Source organism: Centroberyx gerrardi, chromosome 10 (genome assembly GCF_048128805.1).
Source record: "Centroberyx gerrardi isolate f3 chromosome 10, fCenGer3.hap1.cur.20231027, whole genome shotgun sequence".
In the NCBI taxonomy this organism is placed as follows: Eukaryota; Metazoa; Chordata; class Actinopteri; order Beryciformes; family Berycidae; genus Centroberyx; species Centroberyx gerrardi.
The window spans coordinates 8,989,395-9,013,599 of NC_136006.1; the positions used below are offsets into that span (position 1 = coordinate 8,989,395).

General features: G+C 42.1%; 2 protein-coding genes across 3 annotated transcripts; one reads left to right on the plus strand and one right to left on the minus strand.

Annotated features, from left to right (window-relative positions):
* Window positions 1-7: 7 nt before the first annotated feature.
* usp37 (ubiquitin specific peptidase 37) lies at window positions 8-17,758 on the minus strand. 2 transcript variants are annotated; one of them, XM_071921680.2, is made up of 24 exons: window positions 17,624-17,758; window positions 16,256-16,483; window positions 15,441-15,591; window positions 14,623-14,711; window positions 14,406-14,521; window positions 13,805-13,882; window positions 13,351-13,439; window positions 12,626-12,719; window positions 11,958-12,113; window positions 11,413-11,544; window positions 11,088-11,211; window positions 8,720-8,973; window positions 8,098-8,215; window positions 7,790-7,869; window positions 5,018-5,182; window positions 4,568-4,621; window positions 4,170-4,317; window positions 3,860-4,079; window positions 3,388-3,554; window positions 3,171-3,231; window positions 2,494-2,609; window positions 1,788-1,857; window positions 1,375-1,513; window positions 8-594 (listed from the first exon to the last, which is right to left on the minus strand). In XM_071921680.2, the coding sequence occupies exons 2-24, from the start codon at window positions 16,427-16,429 to the stop codon at window positions 507-509; spliced, it is 2,883 nt and encodes a 960-aa protein (XP_071777781.2). In that variant the 5' UTR covers window positions 16,430-16,483; window positions 17,624-17,758; the 3' UTR covers window positions 8-506. The 2 variants fall into 2 exon arrangements, with proteins under 2 accessions (XP_071777781.2, XP_071777780.2); XM_071921679.2 differs by having other exon boundaries at window positions 14,406-14,539.
* A 118-nt stretch (window positions 17,759-17,876) lies between these two features.
* On the plus strand, window positions 17,877-22,883 carry LOC139928951 (CCR4-NOT transcription complex subunit 9). The gene is made up of 8 exons (XM_071921688.2): window positions 17,877-18,252; window positions 18,436-18,615; window positions 18,795-18,910; window positions 19,674-19,783; window positions 20,187-20,296; window positions 20,565-20,663; window positions 20,776-20,867; window positions 21,797-22,883. Exons 1-8 carry the CDS (start codon window positions 18,235-18,237, stop codon window positions 21,963-21,965), a joined length of 894 nt encoding a protein of 297 aa, XP_071777789.1. The 5' UTR covers window positions 17,877-18,234; the 3' UTR covers window positions 21,966-22,883.
* Window positions 22,884-24,205: the final 1,322 nt, after the last annotated feature.

Here is a 24,205-nt window from a genome sequence, read left to right on the forward strand (position 1 = left end):
ACTCCAACATAGAATATATCTTTATTTAATAGTTTATATGGGAAATAAAGGTCTGCAAACCATACAATCCAAGGAACACCAGCATCATCTGGTGTCTGATAGTTGCTTTGAAGTGAAGGTCTGAATGAATGGCATTAAAGTTCAGAGAGAAGTGTGCCAAAAAAAACAACAACAAAAAGACAAAATAAACCTTTACAAAAGAGTTGTTTGATAAAATCATAGCAAAGAAAAAATCCAGCCCCAAAATGTGGAGGCAAAATTTGATCCATGGAACAAAGTTATTTTTTTAACTGCATTTCTGGTATCTTAAGAGTCTTGACAGTTTCCTGCCTGTGGTGGCATTTACAGGTACTAACTTAGCCTGGTTTTTAGTGACTTGTAGAGGAAGGGAAGTGCCTGAAGACGACCAAAATGGACGGCAATCAGTAGTACTCGAGTTTGTTCACAGGAGAGCTCCGTCTACCAGGGTGTGGGTGAGTGTGTTTGTGTGTCCAATGACGTAGTGCTCAGAGGGGCTGCAGGACGCTCCTTCCTGCCTCTGAAATGCTGCTGGCTCCAGTCCTCTCCATTTCAGACAACTCCTCAAACACGTCCCTGGGGACACACAGACAAGGGCAAGAAATCAGTGTCCAGCTTTGCATCATGAGGACAAAAACTGCTGTCAGGTTACTTATGTAATGCAGTAACACAAAGACATACATAGGAGTACATTACTACACAGAATGCAATTCCAGTATGCAGTGTTTGCTTGGATCTGGAACCTGGGTCTCAAACAAAATTAACCCCATGTCAAAAAAAAAAAAAAAAATCTACAGCAAAAACTGTCACTATCAGCCTAGCGGAAGCTGTAGTTGGAAGGTGTAGAAACCTGAGACGGAGCTGAACAATGTGCTCTGAACTGGAACGTGCTTAACTTTTGTGTTAGGTTAAATGTTTGCCAGATGTGTCGCTGAAATGAGGGTAAGCAGCGTCATTAAGTTGCTAAGCATCCAGAATTTACCTGATGTATGACAACATGGTGAATGTAAATACTAACGCCCATTGTCTGGACCAAGCAGACAGAAACAAGCTACAGCTGGATGGGAGGTGTAGCTCGTTGTTCACAGGTAAGCTGTGTTGCTCTGTTAGCTGATAAACGCCCCCTAGAGGACAGAATAGTTCAAGGGGCTCGACTGAGTGACAAGATGAATCAAAGAAAATCACACCACCACCCACCTCCTCAATAGTGACGGCATCGCTGTAGGCAACATCAAAGAAAGTCCCCAGACTCCTTGGGTCAAAGAGTCTGGGTAGGACCAGGCAATGCCAGTATGGGTAGCCAAGCCGCCACAACGCTTTTACTTCAAGTCTTCTCTGTTTATATTGCCAACTCACTTGTGCATGTAGAAGAAAATGTATCCGCTGCGGTCACGGTCTCGCTGGACAGCGGCTTCCTGTGTGCGCGACACATCCAGGTCATTGTAGGTCAGCCACGACTGCTTCTTCATGTCGAACACGTCGCTGATGTAATGGCCTAGGGTAGGAAAATAAACTTCATGTGAAGACACGCAACCAGGGGTATGCAACCATGTGCCAAGATTAGTCAGGTTTTCAAACACTGCAGCAGATGATTTCACTGATTAGTTCACTGATTTGTTTGCATCAGACATTCTTCAAGTTTGATACCTCTAATAATTTTAACTTGCTTTCTTGTAGCTGATGGATAACTATAAAACAACTACTATGCGGTAAATTGCATAGAGAATCCAACAACACTAGGACACACACAAACACACACAACTGCTCACCAGAGGACGAGCTGCTCCCAATGTGACTGACCACACTGATGAGTCTAAACGAGTTGGCCAGGTCTCCACTCTGTGGATTAGAGGGTTTATTATTACACAGCTATCACAATTAAGACTGGAGGCAGTTCAGTGTACCCAAAGGTTACAGTAAAACTGCCAGTAGATGCGTGGTATCACATAATAGCCTGCCATTTACAACAGGCTGGGTCTTCATATAAGCAAATCAAATTCTGGTCAAAAAAGCCTTAAAACCAAAGTTAGAAAGCCAACTGCAACAATTTGAAACGTTTGGATGGATTAAGATCGCATTAAGGTGTTTTGTAAAATAGAAGGTAGAAAGGGTGTAGGTTAGAAAAAGTTGGAAATAATACTATAGACACACTGAGCTGTTGTCATTTGAAACTTAACTTTAAGTTTTGCATTTAAAATAAATGTAATGCTCTGAACTAGTACCTTGGTGTAAGGTTTACATATGTTTAATTATTGCTGACTGTATGAGTTAAAGTTATTTTTTTACTATGTACGTTATGTTATACACTTTTTGGAAGCATCGAAATTAATCGAATCGTGGCCAGAATGTGAGATTTTATGATGCACTGAATCTTTGCTGTAAGAATTGATTGGATTGAATCGTTACACCCCTATCCAATAATAGCACGTGACTCATGAGCTAGGTCATTTTTTCTAGCAGTAGGATGTTTAGTACCTCAGCGTTCCTCTTCAGGTCCTCGGCCTCTGCTTCGCTGTACTCCATGTCCAGCACGTCCTCGTTGCCGGAGTCTTCGTCTGAGCACAGCAGCTCTGGCAGAGAGTTGTTGAACTCTGGTGGATGTGATGGGGATACAGGTGAGTCAAAACCAAACTACTGCGTTACATTATCCTTCTGCATCAACTGTCTACTTGTCCCATCAAATTATCTGAGTTTCTAATGTATATATATTAACAAATGATACATCATTACCTTTCAAAGACCATTACTTCTATGTCTGTTTGTGTTTGCATGTAACAGTATTTTCCGAGTAACTGACTTTTACTTCCCTTTACTTGGTCAAAAGGAGAATTTACACCCAGCAGTTTTGAAATTGAAGTTATTACCTCTTAAAAAAATAATTATACACATTTCTGAGCTCTACAGGAAACATCAAATTTCTCCCGCTTTTCCCTGTCAATCCCCGTTTTTCCATAACTTTACCAGTAATCACTTATCAAATTTGATAACAACTCCTGGATTTTCATGTTCATAAAAACCTTAATTTTTAGACTGAGTTGGGTTAATGGATAAAGCATCTGAAATTCTGCTGCTACAGTGAGCCTGAACTACGCTGTACAAGTTTCAACAGGCTGCTCAATATTCAAACCATCTACAGGAAGGGCGCTCTGTACCTTGCAAGCTGAGCTCAGTGGCTCTCTTCAGATCATCGTCCTCTCTCATTTCTTGGGCCTCCTGTATGGGGAGGGGGACAAAATATTTACTCATTCAGAACTTTCATAAAATTTATTTAAAAAAGGACAAAAGATTGTATACCATCTCATATATAACCAAGTTTCAAACTTGAAATGAAAATAGTAGTGTGTTGACAAACATAACATTGGGTCTTACATGCTCCTGGAGGCTCTGGGCGAGCGCCTGCTGCAGCTCCTGCTCCTCCCTCTCCTGATCCAGACTGTACTGCTGAACCCAGTCCAGCTCCCCCTGCGGCTGCACGCCCTCTGGGGTTTGGTTCTCCTTGTTCTCATCCATGGTCAGGTCCAGGGAGTCCAGCACGTCTAGACAACACACACGTCAGCTAACTTTTAATATGTACTGAAATTATCTCCACTTATACACCCATATATTTGGGTTAATGAATGGTGAAGCTGCCTTTCACGACTCACAAATGTTTAGTGTATTACATTTTTTTTTTGTGTGTGAAAATTATTAGCAGCAAGACATGAATTAATTGATACATTTCTATACTACTTTCATACCAATACCATGCCTACTGTCTTTAAATCTTAAAAGACAGACATCAAAGATTGACAATGCCTCACGTAGAAACCTTAATGTATTTCTCCACATGCTATAGCAGTACCTGCAGGCTGTTTGCTGTCTGTGTCCATCAGATCTGTGTGATAGGCCAGGTCGTGCGCATCTGCGTCCCCAAAGCCTGTGTCAGGGCTGCTGGTTGGCTCGTCCTCCAGAGGGGGCGGAGCCGAGAGCCCGGCCTCTTGACGACTCATCTCCAGCACGGCCGCCAGCATCTCATCGTCGTTTATACCTCCGAAGTCTGCTGGCTCCATTGTCGCTCCCCGCTGAAGCCATAAACACAAGTGTCAAAACGGCAACTGAGGAAAAAAATTTGGTTGAAGCATCAAAGCCAAAGTCCATCAGCTGGTGCCCACCTCCTCCGGCCGGTCGTCGTCATCAGGCAGACAGTCGCTGAGTCGCCGCTTGCGGCCCCCGTTCACCTTCCTGTTCAGCTCCTCCTCACTGTCCGAGTCCACGAGGATAGAGTTGCAGCTGGAAATGGCCATCTTCCCACCTGTCCGCCTATACACAGTTATCAGGACAATCGTTAAAGATAAAACTCACTATAGAAATCTAAATTTGGGGACTAGTCACACAAGAACTTGACAAATTAGAACACTTAAATGAGAAAGAAGATTAAGAGGAAGATAAGTGAAATTTGTCTTTTTGCATGTTCTTCCTATACCGTCATACTGTATTCAAATACTGGTTCAAAGCTTTTTCTCTATTTGATGTCAGCATTTTAAAGTCTTGCAGAATCTGCAGGACTTACCGGAGAGGTGCTGTAGAGGAATTGACAGACTGGGAGGTCTTGAGTGTTCGGGACCTTTGAGAGCACGAGAAAAAAAAAACGGTTAGAAGCCAAATATTTGCTCTTTATCATTCAACCATTCTCTCTCAGACAGTAGAGCCAAAGGTAATGCATCCTAGTCAGTTAAAATGTATTCAGTTAAAATCATAGGGCGGGGTTCTTATGCATTTTTCATTTTAATGCTGGTGGGAGCTCGGCAATATGAGTGTCAAGTAGGCTGCATCACTACAAAGCAGAGGATCATTCACAATACATGAAATGACAGTGGGTCTACATCTGCAAAAAGTGTACAGGCATATGTGCAACCCCACCCCTAAAGTTAAATTCCTACACTTATCAAGACTTTGAAATCGTTAAAATCATCTTCCATACATTTTGTTTGGAGGTGTTTAGGGTGTTTTGGGGTCTTACATGGCGGCTTGGGCACTCCAGCCGAGGCTGAGGGGGGGTCGTGTGGCTTCAGTGCAGTGGGACAACAGGGTCAGGTAGCGGGGAATCACCACCTGTTGGCCCAACTTGCTGTTCAGAGACAGCTGGGCGTTAAAGCTGTACCGCTTCAGATGTAGGATGAGCACTCTGTGTGGAAGGAAAGTGCCACCAGAAGGAGAGCAGGAATTAACCTCTGTGTTTACCTGGCACCTCTTTTTTCATAAGGCAGTGCTACACAGCTGCTGGTGGGAAGCACTGACTGTGCTTGGCACCCAATATTTAAAACTGGTGACTTCTTAGCGCTGTCAGTTATGTACAACACCGCCATTCCATTGTAAATAACGAGAAAAACACGTGTGAGGTGATGTTTCCGTTGGACACAAAACTGAGATACTATAGATGCAGCTTCATACACTTACATACATATTATTATCAGTGTTTCCCACACATAGACTTTACTTGGGCGGCCGCCCAGGTATATTAACCTATTTTAGCATTTTTTATTTTTTTATCCGTCCAAGAGAACAACGCCATCCGCGATCGATTAACTAGTGGACAATCTCCCCTCGCTCTACCCCTCCAGGGTTTCCCACACATAGAAAACTTTGTTGCGGGCCACCACAATATCAACACTGACCGCCAAATTTTCTTTTTTTTCACTATTTAATCGTAGAACTGCGTGTAGCGCATTGATTCGCTCAGCCCCTAATTGCTCCACGCCATCTCTCTCTCTCCATCTCTCGCTCGCTTTCTCTGTTGCTCCCTCTCTCTCTCTCTCTGTTGCTCGGTCTCTGTCTCTCTCTCACCGGACCCGTCTGTTCGCCTCCCACTGCACACGCGTGAGGGAGATTTTTTTTCCATGCCAAGAAGACGGCCGACTGAATTCCCAAAAAGAAGAACTAACAGTTAGCGTTACTCGGAATACAGCTGAGTTTCCGAGATTAGCACGCTGTATAGCCTAGCTGCTAGTCAGTATCCACTGAGTGGACCGATAACGTTAATATTAACTTTTTAACTCTGACTCTGAATGTTTGCTCCCTCAATCCAGATTAATACTGAAAATATTTTCAAAGAAGGAAAAGGACTCGTCCTGAGGAGGAGCAGGGACAGTCTGGACCAGAGGAGCTGCTGAGCAGTAAAAACAGAGTACAGTGTTTCCTCTAGGATTTTTTTTAGCAGCGGGGGAGAGTTTTGTTGTACCTGGGTGGTGCACGCGCGTAGTACGCCGGCGGTCGGAGTGAATATCAATAGGTAATTAAAAAATATGAAATAAAGTGACACTTGACAGCAAAACAAACTTTAGAACATACTCTCCTCACTTTCTGCCCTCTCTCCTGCTTCACTCTGCTCTCCTGCTCCACTACTCCTGCCTGTCTACTTGTCTAATAAGGTTACATTTGAGAATGAGTAATGTTAGATAATTCTCTCACATCACAAATATTTGATCACGCAACCAGTAAGAACATTAAAATATTGTAGTAGCCACCACTAACGTTACATATTTTAGAACCAGAAGGCATTTCTTTCCCTTCAAAACTTCGGGGCATAGCTAAGAACCTTGAGTCCTTCCCTTGCTAAAGTAACGTTACCTGACTATCTTCCTCATTGACATCAGGCATCTTTCTCTTCTTGGAGAAATATTTTAACAAATTCATCTGAAAATGCAATCAGGAATATTTTAATACATAGCTTATATAAACATCGTTGGCAATTATTTTACCGACGTTTATTGAAGTAAGGCTGCGTTCACACAGCGTTTTTTCCCCAACTGCCAGCGCCCTTTTCTCATTAAAAGTAATGGGAAGCGGCTGCAAGGCGCACAAAACGCAGCCGCTCCCGAAAAGTGCTGCAGCGGCGTTTTTATCGTCAGAGCGGAGCGGTTTCAAAAGTTGAGAAATGTTCAACTTTTCAGAAAAGCGCCGGGTGACGTGAACCGCTTTTTCCCAGCCGACCAATTGCGATGACAGAGACGCTGGCCGTTTCCCATAGCAACAACAAATGTGAAGAAAGTGAAAGTGCCGGTGGAGAAATCGGACGTTGTAATAAGTGAATTTCCGTTACCGCAACAGCGATCTTAAAGGCAGTATGGATTATACTGGACATGTATTGGAAAAATCTGGTAAGCCTTTGCTTGTTGCACAACACTGTATTGTTTGCTAGAAGTGAACCAGCTGGTTAGTGAGCTAGCAGCTGCTCAGCTAACGTCAGGTGACGTTGCCGTGATCCGCTTTTTATTTCTCCTCACATAAAGCGCTCCAGGCAGCGCTTTTTCCACATCAAAAAACGCTATGTGAGAACGCAGCCTTAATCTACCTTTCTCTCTCTTGTCTTTCTTTTTCTCTTCTTTCTCTCTCTCCCTCTCGCCTCGGCCGGGTGTCGCCACTTCCTGTATCCATCGTTTCAAATTAAAAGCCCTCTGCAGAGTCGTGTAATTGCGATTTCATGACATTTAATAAAATTCTGAAGCAGCGGCGGCAATAATTTTGCAAAATGTATATAACGGAAACTCTGGAGTAGATAATAATGTCAAAGGCTAGTAATTTAACGATGTAAAGATACAGGTGAAACTGACAGCACAGAGAGATGTAGCAGGGCAAAGGGGCAGAAAAGCAGATTTCTCTGTAAAAGGGGTCTCATTTCTATTCTTCACCTTGTAGACAAAAGCAATGCCAAAAAACCAAACCATGCCAAAAAACACTGGCAAACATGAGGTGCATGTGTGTTTCTATTAACAGTTTCTGTGTGTCTGTGTACCTGGGCAGTTTGCTGAATTTATGTGTCACTGTTGCTGCTTTCCCATTGCACTTCTCACACGAGTACTCAATTTCTTCCATCTGCAAAAGGAAAAAGAAACTGTCAGTCAGGTTTCAGGTGTTACATAGTCAGACTTAATATCACCAATTAAGGCTTGGTAGTTTCATGCAGGGTTAGGGTTGGTTCTTTCAACACAGACCATAAAAAAAAGCAGGAAAAGGTGGTAAAACCTTCCATTAAAAATGGATGGGAGTTGGGTATCCAAAAAACCTGAAATCCTTAAAGCTTGTTAGTAGCAGACGCCTCACCCTGAAAAAGAGATCAAGAGAATCCTGGATGGAGCGAAGCGGGAGGGTTTTCTTTCTGCGTGGCAGGTCGATGGACAAGTCATTGAACTGCTCCCGCTTGGTCACCGCCTCCCCACAGCTGCAACACATCATGCAGATATGACACACCTTTCAATTTCACCGCAGTCACTTCACACTTGGGTCTGCATTGAATTCTAGATCTGATGTTGCAGTTTTTGGCAAAGCCATTATGGAAACAAGTAGGTACAACCTATCACTATCACTGATGACAAACATGACGTAGCCCTATAGGGCATCGGGACTAAAGCTTTTCTCCTGTATAATCCAGTATTTCCCCTGTGATGTTTTGTAGAAATGGTAGCTGGGTGTAATATTGGCTTTGGTCCCATGCTCATCCTCATTTTCATTCTAGTGCAGGTTGTAGCATTAAAACAGTGCTTAGTTAGGTACTTTATCAAGATGTATCGTGAAGCACCAGTTCTAAATATTAGCCCAGGACTTCTTCAGGGGGATAAAGGTTAAACTATATATTTTCTATTTCCCATGTTCTCTATCAGTGATCACAGGTTTTGCTGATCTCTCTTCAGTTCAGATGTCAATTTCAAGAGGAGACGGGCCTCACCCTTTGCAGGTGATGGTATGCTGCACCTCAAATTCCATATTAACCACCACGGGGCAGGTGTAGATGCGGGAGGTATCAACCTCTTCACCAGGCTCCGCCTTGGCTGCTGGCGATGTTGCCGTCCCCTGCTGGCCGTCCTCGCACACCACAGAGGACGACAAGGAGGCTGCCGCTTCATTCCTCCAGCTCTTATTCATCTTCTCCACATCCTCCTTCAGCTGGTCCAAACACTGACTCAGGAACTCATGGGCATCCTGAGGGATGGGGGAACATGGAGAGACAGAATTAGGCACACATCTAGGGCTGCAGCTATCGATTATTTTAGTAATCGAGTATTCTACCGATTATCCCATCGATTAATCGAGTAATCGGATAAGAAATACTTTTGCTTTATTAAAGAGCAATAGTAAATATACAAAAGAGAAAAGCTGTCCGCACGAAGCTGTCCATACGACACTGTGATTTACTGAAAACGAGGTGAAATAATAATTATTATTGATATTTATTACTAGGCCTAAATATCATACAAGTTCATAAGACTGGCTAATGTACATTTATTTACTATGTTGAAGGGTTGCCCTACACCTGCTGACCCTACTCACTGCAATCAAACTAAACTGAATATACCTGCTGTATTGGACTGGTGCATTTTAGGCTCCAATTGCTACTTACACCACCTGATATTTTGCTTTCTGGGGTATTTTATGCATCACTGTGAGGGGAGTAGGTGTGTGTGTGTGTGTGTGTGTGTGTGACTATCATAATAATAACATGAATGAAGCTCAGGCTTTCACAAATTGACTGCAGCATTTTATTTTCTGTGGTTATTTTCTTGAGCAAAACTTAGCTAACTTAGGGACATCATAACTAGCCACCATATTGATTTACGTTCTTAACTAGCCATTACATATAGCCATAATTAACGTGCATTCTTTACTAGCCTTCATCTCATCCCGTTTTAATATTAAGTGCTGACTCCGCCCACCCGGCCAGTTTCGGCGTACGCCGGTAGCAATTACAAGTGGACCCTATCCTACAGTCCCTGCTCTCAGCGGAGGGAGGGAGCTACGCTGTGTGTGGGAAGCGCTGTGACCGTCAGACCTCTCTGGATTAGACAAGCAAGTAGAGAAAACCGGCATCAGCCGAACCAATTTATTGCCAAATGCTTTGGGATTCAACACATTAACATTGCTTCCCATGGTCAGAAAAAGTCGGCAGATTTGTCGCTAGTCGCTCTTGAGAAATAAAGTCGCCAGGGGGGTCTGAAAAGTCGCTAAGTCCAGCGACAAAGTCGCCAAGTTGGCAACACTGGATCCGAAACTTTGGACACTTTCTGTCGTTTTCTCTGGCCTGTCTCTTCTCCCCTCGCTATTTTCTCTCTCTTTCTCCAGCGCGTTGTGCAACAGTAATAATCATCTGTGCGAATCACTGAGTGTGTATATAGTTATATGGATTAAACGAAGCTTCGATGCAAAGAATTTGCATCGATGATTTTTAGTAATCGAGTTACTCGAGTTTCTCGAGGAATCGTTTCAGCCCTACACACATCAGATTGAGTCAGTGGACTTTCAACTTCAATGGAGACTTTCAAAGGGTACATTTACATGCACACTTATAATCCGATCTCTTTGTTACCTCTGCCAAGGAGGTAATTTTTTTCACCCTTGTCTGTGTGTTTGTGTCTGTTAGCAGGATATCTCAAAAAGTTAGGCATGGATTTGCACAAAATTTGGTATGGAGCTTGGTTATGGCCCGAGGAAGAACTGATTAACTTTTCATGTCGACTGGCCAAAAGGGGGGCGTGGTGGTGGGCATGGCATATCACCAAAAGGTGCATAACTTCCTTGCGGGGTGTTGTCAGACATGGTGAAGGTCTGTGCTCTACTGAGCACATTTTCTAGTTTGATATGGAGATGACCGTGGGCTGCGTCTCACCGAGTCACATCCCTTTCAGAGCAATATAACAAAATGATCAAATGAATCCATGTAAACCTGGGTTACTGGCAGCAATCCCATAACTTCATGTACGTGCTTTAATCAAACTATTGCCATAATTTGATAATTCACAGTGACCAGAGTATTGTGCACAGGTAAATGTACCTAATCCTGGGGTCACCAAGTTAAAATTGCAGAATTTGTTCTGCCATCAATTCTGCAATTCAGCAGTAATACAGCACCTACCTCAGGAAGGAGTGTATCTAAAGTCATCTAGTCATAACTAAATCTGCATGTACATAAATCACCACAAAATAAAGTAACTGTTCTGGAAAAAGTCTAGAATAGGATCATTATTCTAATTACTATGGTACTTTTTCCAGTACTGGTACACCAAAACTACATAGCATGAGTCATTTTAGAGGTGTCTTACATTCTGCATGTATCCAGAGAAGCGCTCGGCTGTGGAGGAGATGGCACTCTTCACCTTCCTCAGGAGGTCCTTTTTTGTCTCTGGACAGCCCACGTCTTTCTTGACCATGAGGTGGGCAAAACGCCTGCAGGGAGTGAAGATGGCAATGCACATGTCCAAATCATTCTGTATACGATATCTACATCTGTAAATTGAATACATTGATATATCTGATTTACAACACACGCCTACACACCCTTTTTCTACCCTCTGTAGACTTATGCATATATATCTGTCTCCCAAGAATCTGCCACTGTCTACACACTGAATAAGCTGAGTGTATTACCTGAGCAATGCGTTGATGGGCACCTTCTTCCATGGGATGCTTTGTCTCAGCATGTCGTTGGAGAAGGAGGGGAGGCTGAAGAGAGACTGCAAGATGGCGTTCATGTAGCATGTGTTGCCCAGGTTGGAGAATCTACAACAGATGAGTTGGAAGAATTAGACAATGGACTGCATCTTGTCACGAGAGGAAATGTACACAGAATAGCGTTATTATATCTATACAAGTTATTATTATACATTATAATTTTTGTTTATTTACCAATGTGCATTGCCAAATAAAACTTAGCTGGAAAACTGACTTTAGGAGATAGTTTCATCCAATAGCTGTGACAGGTAGCGTCAATGGTATCTCTCCCCAACAATTAACATTTCCCACAGCAGCGCACTGCTTTACACATGAGTAGGACACACAATGGGGACAATCTTACTTTGAATGAGTGCGTCATTTGGTTTAACAACATCCAAAATAGATGCAATCCAATCCTACTTTTGACATACAGTAATTGGCTGAGGATTTGCACATGTTCCCCTCTGGCATATTCTTACCCTTGCAGTGGTGTCTGGGGCTGGGCCAGGGTGGACGGCCTTTGCTTGTTCCAGCCACCGTAGTCCAGAGAGGGGCGCACCTTCTTGAAGGGAGTGGAGTGGTTCGGCAGCATGAGGCTTCTCTTGGCCGAGGGGGTTTGTGTTGTACTGGATGGCCTGAGTGGGTTGTAGTAAAGGTGAGAACTGACGGTAACGTTTTTTCTTTTTTTTTTTCAGTCCAGTCAAAAATCAAGTCATCTTGTTGTGTTCCATATTCTTTTACAACACAAAAAATGCCAATAGGCCCCTTTCATATTGTCATGGTAACAGCTTCTGCATTGAGAAACAGGTGCATTACAACTTGCTGTTGCCAGCTCTGGCCTTCACACCGCTCCACAACCTGCCCAAAATTAACATAAGTGAAGTACAAAGACTATTTCTGTTGAATCCTGCATCTAAACTACGCCTAAAGTTACCTCTTCGCAAAAATAATGTTGCCACGGGAAGTTGTAATGCACCGGTTTCTCACGACGTGAAAGGGGCCTATAACATCAAATCAGGCAGCAGATAACTTGCACACCAAACCTAAATTGCAACTATATGTAAAGTCCATTCCCCACCCTTGCTTTATATTTCTGCTAGCTGGTGCATTTCAGCTCACCGGTAAAGGAACTTAAAAGGCTTCTCACCTGTCCAGGAAAGAGTGGCTCTGGCTGTAGTCTTTAGTCACAGATCGGCTGCCATAAAATGAAGTTGGCTGAAGGGGAGTTGAACCCAGTGGAGCTGATGAGAAAGAGACAAAGCATAGTGAAACAAAAGTGACTCGCAATTAAAGGCCTGAATACACAGATCCATCTTCTACATTATTACATTTATTATCTCATTTTGAAAGGGTAATTACAAAAAGTGCAGCAAATTGCTCTGGAGTTTATCCAGGTTGGTGTAAATCTAATATGCAAGATAAACGTTATTGACTGGCGAGGAAATTGGGTCATCACAACAGCAAATAATAGAAGTCTAGGTTGCGGACCAAGGAGTACAAAGGTATTAAAGCACACGAGTAACAAGGTAATAAAAAGGACATTTATATATATATACACATATAAAAAAAAAAATCAATATTGAGCATCCCTGCGAAACGAATACAATATTCTTCCAACATGACTAAAACATAATTCCCACTATGATGGCTAATGACAGATTTTGTTCTATATACTACAAGTGTTGCTGGAGTTTTGAACTTTTTAGATCCTTTTCCCTTCTCCATGCACCTTGGAAGTAGGTGAAGTTGTGCCAGAAACCCCTACTATGCATGTAGATGCACCCATTAATCAACAACCAATAGTTTGGATGGCTTTGCTGTTGACTGGAGTTACAGCTGATTGTTTACTGAGCTGTTGATGTAAAAGTCTACCTGAGCTTCGGTTCTCCTCTGCCTGCTTCAGCTTCTCTTTGCAGCTCAGCAGGAACTTCCTGGCTGGGTCCGTGGTGGCCTTGTTGTTACTATGAAATTGTTTTTATTTTGGGATGTTATTTGACTGCTCAAACAGAGGACCTGAAATTAATTTATTAATATAGACACACACTTACACTCTCTCAGTCAGCACACTGATCTATTATCTAAACAGATAGTAATTACACACATACCTGACACACCTTATACTAGAAATATTCAGGCATTCTTTGTCCTGGTCTTACCACCAGATACCTTGATAAAGACATTTGCCAAAATCGCACAGTGATATGGTAATTCTTAGCTTGACGCACATCAGTTAAGTCTAACAAAAAGAAGAGAGATGCCTGGTTGTTTCATATGTACCCAACATCACTGCGGTTCAGTCGGGACACAGTGAGGCACTAGCTTTTACCTTGACGAGTCATTTTCCTTGGGGTAGTCCTCGGTCAGGTCGCTGTCAGAGGTTAGGAGTCTCTTCCTCTTCTCGCTCCTGAAAAGGAGAAAAGCAGCATTTGTGAGGGAGAGATGGAACAGCTAATGTCACAAGCCTGAACTGACAATTCCTATGAAAGTGCTGGAAATCTGCTGTTCAGAACCACAGAATGAGTAAAGAAAATACAGCAAGATTTTAAATTTTAGTTTGCCATTTCTGTTCAGATATTTGTCATACTGTGTGAGAAAAAAAAATCTACATTTAGGGAACTTGTTGGTATGGTTTATGTCAGTTGAACACTAGGGCCTGTTGTAGTGGTCGTCAGTGGAAAGAGGATGGGATACAAGTTAAGGCTACACAATTACTCAAGAAACAAAAATTACAATACTGACCATTGGAATTTTCATATTTCAAAAAGCTGCAATTTGATGCTTCAGCTTGCTCCTCAAACAAAGTATTCTGGTTCTGTGCAGAATTCCTCACCTCCATATCAGCTTCCTTTTTGATACAACTGCTTATCTTCAAATTGAATTCCTCCTAAGAATTAGCATCTCAAATTATGCATAAAAAGTATAACTACCTGTTCTCAGAGAGTCCGGTGCGAGTGGGAGTGGAGGCTGCTCTGCTGGGGCTGCCCAGGGGTTTCCGCGGCGTTGTGTCCTCCCTGCCATCCACACTCTGCCGCCTTGGTGTTGTCTGGAAGATGTTAGGAGTCTGAGTACATGAGCAGAAAGTAAGTACATGCTAATCTCAATATGTAAAATGCCAAAAAATGCAGTTGCATGTTGTTAAGTCACCTGTCTCTCCCCAGATGGATTGGTCTCGTTTTTCACAGACCGATTTCCAAGCACACTGAAGCTAGCACTTCCATGGGATGTTTTCAAAACTGCAAAAATAACAAGAACAAACCATGTGAATGAACTGATGTTTTTTGGACCGTCAAGTCTAGATTTATGAATATGTCTCTCACAAAGCTAAATTGAAGACTGCTACTGTAATGAATGGGAGAACAACTTTGTTGACACTACAACAAGACGTGCACTTCTATTTTCAGAAATCTGAAATCAATGGAGCAAGCACTGTTAGATGTACTGTTATAATTCATCTTAAACCATCTTAATTAGGAAGTTATGAACCGACTGCTACAAAGTACTGTTAATCATTCAAAGACACTGGGATATTTTAATCACCTCCTGTTATCGTAAACATAAAAATTACTCTGAAAATCTGAACTGGAGGGAACTTGAAAATTAAAAACACTGAATATGAAATTTCATAATCATTCTGTTATATTCCAAATACTTTTTGACTCTGATAAAAAGGGACAGTCCTGCTATAGGAGTGAAGCTGTTGCTACTTCCTCAACTAATATAACTCAAGCAAAGCTGTAAACAAACGCTACAAGTCTATCTTCTGTTAATCGCCAGTGGACAAGCTATAGGTTGTGACACTTGACATCACAAATAAGATCCTTGGTTTCCATCTGTGGAGTTTATTTTAACCAATATTGTTGTAACTGTCATCAACCATAGGAGAAGCTATGCAAGTTAATCAAACTGAGTAGAAGTCCAATTCAAAACTTGTAATAGCCCATTTTTGAAACAGGTGTAATTACTTTGCTTTCCCTGCTTCAGCTTCTCCAAGTATTCTTTAGTCTTCTGAGCCAAAGTTGTAGGTATCTTATCCAGGGTGATGATACTGGTGTCCTTCAACGTCAGCATGATTCGGTTCATATTCTGGGAAATATGCTTCACGTTCTGGTTGAGCTGAGGGCAAGAAAGCAATTCAAGAAATTTAAATGTCAGAGTTAGGGTTATTTTTGTATGTGTGTTTGTATTATCATAAATATTACAGATAAATAGTCTTGTGCCAATACTGTTCTGCTGAGATCAAATTCTTTGGATTTGAACGACCATCTATGAGTGAAATAAGCTATGATGGCTCTGATAGATTTTATACAGATGAGACAGTTGTATGCCAAATTTGAGCAGTGGCTCTCAAAATGATACAAGGGATCGGGTACATCAAGTCGCCTCTTCAGATTGCCGTGCAATGGTCTTATTAGTTGCCTACACGACAAGTCAGTACAACTGTGACTACCTATACAGCAGTGGTTCTCAACGTGGGGTCCAGGGACCACCAGGGGTCCCCAGCAAATTGATGAATTGTTAAACTTCAGCATTATTTCATTTACAAGAAGTTAACACAATTAGAGAATGTAGAAGAATGACTGTTTTGATCATAGTTTCACTGTTATCTCTCTACCTGCAATACAGACAGTCATGGAATTCTGGACAAAATCATATCTAGCAATAAAAATATGCTCAGATTTGGGACAAAATCTCATCAAATGGGGGTCCGTGGCTCTAATGTGGACAAAATTAGGGGTCCTTGATATGAAAAAGGTTGAGAATCACTGCTATGCAGTACCTGGAACGTTTTGGGAGCTCCGCCGCAGTTGAATCTCAGACAGAGGCTGATTTTGTTGTCCTTCTCAAGGATCTCAAAAGTTCCCTCTTTCCATCTGGTGGTGCCCAGGTCTAAGCTGTTAAAGCGGATCCTGACAGCACCACCGCTGGAGAGTTTGGGCACTATGGCTGCCATGGCTTACTGTCCAGTTGGCACACTTGGAGCCTGGGACTTGAGATCCAACAAATCCTAAACAAGGGGAAAATAAAATGAACCCTGTTCAATAGCCCATTAAGTACAAGTAAAGGATTGCACAGCTTACATAGCACTGTATGAATAAAAATGTGCATGCTTCAAACAAGTATGCAATGCCATTGAATAGAACATATATATTCTAATATTTAACACTCCTGCGCTATTTAATAGTCAAGCATGACTGTTTCTTACAACTGCACTAAACATTACTCTCAATGCACTGTAGCTAGTTGACAGAGGCGCAGGTTAGTGATCTCACTGCTATACCTCACTAGTATGCAAGCAACCATTAGCATTAGCTTACATTTACCATTAAAATCTATCAGAAATGCTTATTTAATTTACAAATCGAGAGCGGTAAAATTAATGGTAAACTGCTTATAATTGCTAATATACGCTATCTGGGAGTTTACTTAGATATTGCCGAATTTCCAACTGAATAAACCAACGTTAGCTTGTCAGACTAATGAAAACTAGTTCAAAGTCACAGCAAACTCAAAGTCAACCAAAAGCGAGTCGGTAACGTTATATAAGCTAATTACACAGACACATTGTCAACAATTAATTTCTATCAGAGACTCTACGTTGAAAGCCAAAATTGGACAAACCCGGATGGATGTCTCACAATGTGGATGGGTAACTCATGTTGCCTATGTTAGCTGGCTGACGGTTCCATTAGTTGCAGCGGAGTCTGTGTTCGTGTTAGCAACAAGCTGAGTGCTAGCCGTTATGCCGCTCTATGAGTATTTAGCCAATCTTTACCGCGGTAGCAAAGATGAGCAATGCGAAACACATTGGGTTGTTTCGCGGCCAACGCCAATTACTTTTAGATCAACCGTTATCTAACGTTAGCTAGCTAAAAGAGACGAGCAGTCTCAAAGATGTGCAAAAACCAACAGAAGGACGTGGAGCTACCCAATGCTAGCTGACGCTAGCCAAGTTAAATGTCGGAGGTACAGGTAATGTCGTCCGCTCATCTAGCCAGCCACGAGCTAACCGTGCTGAATGGATGGAAAAGGCCAACATTAGCAAGTCGGTTAGCAAGCTAGCGCGAGCTAACTGGCTAATTTGCCTGACTGTCATTTGGTGATGAAAACATTGTCAAGACTTAATTGCATCTTCGCAGCTCTTTACCTTTCGATGATATATGCTCGTCTCGAAACTTTTAAATCACAGTATCGTTTTCTTAGGTCCTTGGGGGGTAGAAAGTTGGTTTTGCCGGCATTCACCTGCTCCAGTATTATGTTGTTGACAGTGGTCCCATACACGACGCCTCGCAACACTGCGCGATGATGGCGGGAACGTGAAAATTTACAACGGAAATGATAACCGAGAGCGCCTTCGACCCTTCTCTCGCGATATTTTGATAAGCCATGTTTACGTCGGTTCACCAACGTTAACAACAAAAGTCCCCACTGGATCATTTTTATTTGATAAATATATTTCAGTGATTGAGCTATCAAGGCTATATATAGACACATACAATCCAGACTAGTATGTAACCTAGGTAAGATATCTAGGGTAACAAACATTTTGCAAGGTTATGCTGATGTGCGCGCGTCTTGGTTTCCATTCGCCAACGGGTGTTCGAGTTAGCAGCTAGCTTGGGCTAGCTGTCGTTAGCTTAGATATTAGCCGAGTGTGCTAGTTAACTTTGTTTCACTGCAGTCGCGTTAGTTTGCTACAGTACAACTACAATAGGTTCTCAACAGCCGCCGGGGGACCATATCCAGGCGCTACAGAGAATGCTGGCTACGGGAGCAGTGAGTACTATCCAGATCCGTGTTTCATTGGTCTGTGTACTGTGAGAGCCAGTTAGTTCACGTTAACTAGCTAACTGATATTTGTGTGTGATACATCGCATAGTAATTGGTATATATCCAAATTTCAATCCCACTGATTCTTAGATAAAATAATTTGCTAATTATTTCCCCTTCTTTGTACAGGCTGTGACCACAGCCCTGGCCCAGGTGGACAGGGAGAAGATCTACCAGTGGATCAATGAGCTGTCCAGCCCTGAGACCAGGGAGAATGCCCTGCTGGAGCTCAGCAAGAAGCGGGAGTCTGTACCAGACCTGGCACCCATGCTCTGGCACTCCTGTGGGACCATTGCTGCCCTCTTACAGGTATTGCTCATGTCCCATCCCTAGCACACTGTATCTCTGTAGCCACGCTATGTTCATTTCAGAGCAATTATTGTATGCTGTTCATCCACAGTCTCCAGTGAGAAACTGTAAATTACTATTAGTTATTGGTATTGCTACTTGTGTGCCCATTTGTTCAACTGAGTTTCTTGTCTTCTTAGGAAATAGTGAACATCTATCCATCTATAAACCCACCTACGCTGACAGCTCACCAGTCAAACAGAGTGTGCAATGCCCTGGCACTTTTACAGTGTGTCGCCTCACACCCCGAGACACGGTAATGGAAACTAGGTTTTTGTGACAGACTTGTTTCTTTCGCTGCTCAGATTGTATAGGATTTGTACAAATCACTGAACATTATGTAAGTAGAGCAGGGCAGACTGTCTTTAGTATATGGTAGCTATAACTGTATTCATGCTCCAGAAAGATGCAACTGGCTCATTTTCAATGCAGGGGCAACTTTGTCCACTCTATCTGACATAAGGTGCTCTGAATTTAGATGATTGCTGCAGTTTATATTTTAGTTGAAACCTCAGGAACTGGACTCAAATGCCATTCATAATCAAATCACTTAATCGCTGTGCTTTAGTTGAAATGGAGACCAACTTGTATCTGAAAATCTCTTTGAGTTGTGTTTGAAGGAAGCTGGTATTCCATCTGACATAAGATTCTGAACTGAAAATGAAGCTGTCGTGTCACAAATGCTATTCTCACTGGCTTTTCCTTCTCTGTCATACATGACACAAGAATATCTCTTTCTTGGAATCTGTCTCTTTTTAGTGACACAGGAATATTTTCCAAATCTATTGTCTGGACACTGGGGCTTTGATCCTTGCTCTCCATGCTGTTGGTTGCTTGTAATGTTGTTGATCTAGGAATTTAAGCTTCTTCTACTGTTGCACTCATCACACATTTCTATGGATAACATCATCAGCTAAATGCCTAAACTATAAAGGTAATTTCTGAGTTAACCTTTGATGTTAGCTGTGGTATGTAAGTCTGGTCACATTTATAAAGGTGCCATTTTTGTTCCTCTCCAGGTCGGCGTTTCTTGCTGCTCACATCCCTCTTTTCCTTTACCCTTTCCTGCACACCGTGAGCAAAACGCGTCCATTTGAGTACCTGCGTCTGACCAGCCTGGGAGTCATAGGTAAACTCTGCTCCTGTTGAGAGTTTTTTTTTTCCATGCCAAGTAGGAAAACTGGGCCACTGTTCATGCGAGGTTTAGAGGCAAAAAAAAAACCTTGAAAGGCTAGCAGTGAGGTCTGCATACATGGAAACACTAGTCCTTTAATAAAAAGACATATGATAAAGAATAGGATCATAAATAGTCCTGATCATTGACCTTCTACTAGTGGTCCTACTATGGGTGTCTTTGTAAATATAGGGTCACATTAAAAAAAAGTAAAGAAACAAGTGAGGAGTGCAACAAACCTCTCATAGCTATACCAAATCAAGTCTCATTTAATACTTGATTGCTGGATGTTTCCACACATCTGTGTCCTCGTCCTTCATTCTATACACTTACACTGTCTTTTATGTATTGACTGCAGGTGCCTTGGTCAAAACAGATGAACAAGAAGTGATTAACTTCCTCCTCACCACTGAAATCATCCCACTGTGTCTGCGCATCATGGAGTCAGGGAGTGAACTCTCCAAAACGGTACTTAACTATTTCAACTGCTTTTCAATCAATCCTGTAGCAGACACATGCCTAAACTTTTGTGTCAATCATTTCTCCCAACCCCTAGCTTTTCATTCAAATTTGAAAGCACAAACACTGTATTAGTGCCACTTAAACTGCCTCCTTTCCTCTTTTGTCTGAGGTTTAGGATAAGAATGAATAAATAAGAAGACAGTTTCCAATGGATAATGGTTTTGGTGACTTCATGTTAACATTGCACCACTCTTCTCTTCATCTTGACTGGCAGGTTGCCACTTTCATACTGCAGAAGATCCTGTTGGACGACACCGGGCTGGCCTATATCTGTCAGACATACGAGCGCTTCTCCCACGTGGCAATGATCCTTGTAAGTACTAGTTAGATTTAAATTACCCACCTAGTCTCTGTGCACAATGTGACACTTGATGATAAGAGAATACCTACTGTCAGGATGTTAATTCTCATCTTTGTCTTTGCAGGGGAAAATGGTGCTGCAGCTGTCTAAAGAACCGTCTGCACGTCTGCTCAAGCATGTCGTACGCTGCTACCTTCGCCTCTCAGATAATCTCAGGTAGAACAGTGTTCCACAGATAATTATGGTCATCTATTTTATCCTTTCCCTGTGATGGACTGGTGATCTGTACAAGCTGTCACCCTGCTTTCCATCCAGTGTGTGCTAGGATAGGCTCCAGACCCTCACAACCCTGAAAAGGATTACGCAGATAGAGAAAATTAATTAATAGTTTGACCATCTTTACCTGGCCAGTAGGAGGTGCCATGGCATAAATGTGTTTCTAGTGCTAGATTAGACATTCTGTAGCCCCACGGAACTCACTTACTGCTCACGTTACATAATTTCTGGGCATTTAAGTTCAAATTTTTCAAGCGGTTACCTCTGGCTGCCATTTGGAGCCACTAACGTGTGAAGTTGCCTCATGCAGCTTTAATAGCAAGATATTGACTACATTTACATGGACAGCAATAACACGATATTAACCCGATTAAGACAATAGTCTGAATAAGAAATTGCCATGTAAACAGCATTTTCTGATTACCTAGTCGGAGAAAGCATAATCACATAAAGACATGAGGAGTATTACGATTTTAGTTGCATTACTGAAGGGCATTTTAGACATGTATACACCTTAATCCAACTATGACTCTCCATCTGAGTATTTGCGGCTTTTTGGGGAGCAAAAAGATGACTGACACCAGAAAAAAGACGTCCCAACATTTTGGGGATGAGGCTGAAACTGTCACCATGCCGTGGGCATCGAAACGTTCGTCTATTTGCACCTTTCGGTAAAGGCTTAAACTGTCCGTGTGCTCCAACGGGAATATGAATGGAATAGTTCTATAAGCAACCCATGTAAACAGCTTAATCAGAATATTGTCTTATTCAGAATAAGGCCAATAGTCGGATTATTGCTGTCCATGTAAACATAGTCGTCACTGAGTAAATGGTATGTTGGTGTGTGACGTGTGCCCTCCCTTCCACAGAGCGAGAGAGGCCCTGCGCCAGTGTCTGCCGGACCAGCTGAAGGACAGCACCTTTGCCCAGGTGTTGAAGGACGACACCACCACCAAGCGCTGGCTGGCCCAGCTGGTCAAGAACCTGCAGGAGGGCCAGGTCACTGACGCCAGGGGCATTCCACTGGCCACTCAGTGATGTGGACAGAGTGTGCGCTTACACTGTACACACACGCAAAGACACACACACACGCTGTCATCACTGTCTAATTTGGTATGAATGCCAAAACACGGTGGTGCTAGGACTGTCTGTCTGCAAAACTAAGGGAGTTGTAAAGTGATAGAAGTAGATATTTTCTGCTTTTGGATAGTTGGATTGTTTTCCACCAACTTTTCTGCCAGTACTTCACCCCTGGAGATGAGGCCAGGATCAGAACTGAAATTCTTTTCTTTTTTCCCTTTCTTTGGAGTAACACCCTGACTTGCTGTAACATTCCACAACAAAGCAATAACTGTTTGTTACTTTCGCCTCTTGGATTTCAAATAAGATTTGTTTTGAATGTGCTATTTGGCTGTTGTGTCCCTTTTTTGCCAAACCCATGCAGAATGATAACCTCTGCACATATAATGGACTGTGTATCTGTGTGGTGACTGTTATATATTTACTGGCAGTGAATTTGGTGGCCCAGTAACACGAGAGATGATTTCTATCTTTGGTGAAACCTCAGGAACTGGACTCAAAGGTCATCCATAATTAAACTCTGTATTCCACACTGGAGGTATTAAGTCTAGACCACCTTGCACCCTAAAGTCCCCATGACATGTATTAAAGAGAACCAGTTTCGGTTTTGATCACAAGAAAGACAGAATGGGAATCATTTTGAAAGACAAATGATAAAAATTGTCCCTAAAGCAAATTTTTTGCATATTGGACCCAATTCAAATAACATTTTTCTGTCATTTAATTTTTAAAATCATATTTAATGCATTCTTCGCATACAGTAAAATACCAGCAGTACACATCTGTTATTTAACTTTTTGCCATCACATTTGTACAATTTCCATTCCATGGTATAAGAGTACTTTGGTCTCAAACAAAAAATCCTAAACTGCATGCATTTTGAAATTCTTGGCATGGCAAATTTGTAAAAAAAAAAGGGGGGGGATGAATATTTCAACTGTGTTCCTTATACAGTTACACTTAACGTTTATCAGCATGGTTCAAGTCTTGGTTCACTAGATCAAGCACCTTGGCTTAGCAGTACTTTGATGTCTAATAAGTGTCAATGAATGGCATGAATGATGCTATGCAAATCAGAATCTAATTACAGAGTGAACTCCCTCTTGTCCAAATGTAGTGTCATTTTTCATAAGGGGTACTTTCAGTGAAAAAGTTCTGTAAGTATTTCAGTAGTTAAGTATTCTGACTGCACCAAGCTGAAAAGTTAATTTTGAGTTGGATGAGAAAGTGGTTGAGACGTGCTCACCTGAGCCTGCTGAGTGCTCAGTAAACAACCCCACCGACTGCACTGATCAGTCTACATTTCCTTTTACCGGTACATTAGCAGATCGCTTCTCCCATTGGGTCCATTATCCCCCCAGCAGATGAGTTGGACATGCGGACGGGCGCACATCATGGAAACCTCTACGCCCGAGCCTTCCATTTGTGAACAAATCTGATCCCTGTGGGAGCGGTGCTAAAACGCGCATCGTGTTTTTCTCTGTTTTCCTGTTGGTAGGAAAGAGCCAGCTAAAGTAATTATAAGCTTGTTCCAGTGAACTTTTCAATGGAATGGAGTACATTAGGATGACTTGGATGAGAACTCACCATTTCGTACGCAGTCGGCGGGGAAAGTGATGTGACAGTAGAGTGAACTTTTCCATAAAGTTATAAAATTTGTATTTCTGTTCAAAAAGATATGTGGGATTCAAAACTCCACATTGTTAGCTACAGATATTCACCCTTGATTTGCTTGCATGTTAAAACTATACCGATTCATATAGTTCAAAATGAATTACTTGATGAAATACATTAAAATATTACATCGAATACATTTAGAACCATTGCATTCTCACACAGATACTTTTAAATGCATATTGGACAGCTAAAGAATGAAAATTGTAATTGGCAATGTCATTAAAGTTGTATCCAGGGAACCGTCATCTACTATAGGCTCTGATCTGCAGTATGTGGCACATAGCCAATGTCCTACAGTACAGTCCCTTGATCAGGCTGTTCACTTAGCATAATCAGACTCATATGGCTGCAGTCCCTCCATGCACTCTGATATCCTGCCAGCCAGGAGAAAACAGATTTGGTCTGAATCGCAGTGTTTTTATCAGGAAAGGGAGGCAAAATTCTCATCAACTAGGAAGATCCTATTGCCCTGTGATATTTATTGGCTTCTTCACTCGATACTTCCCCTAATCATGCAGCTG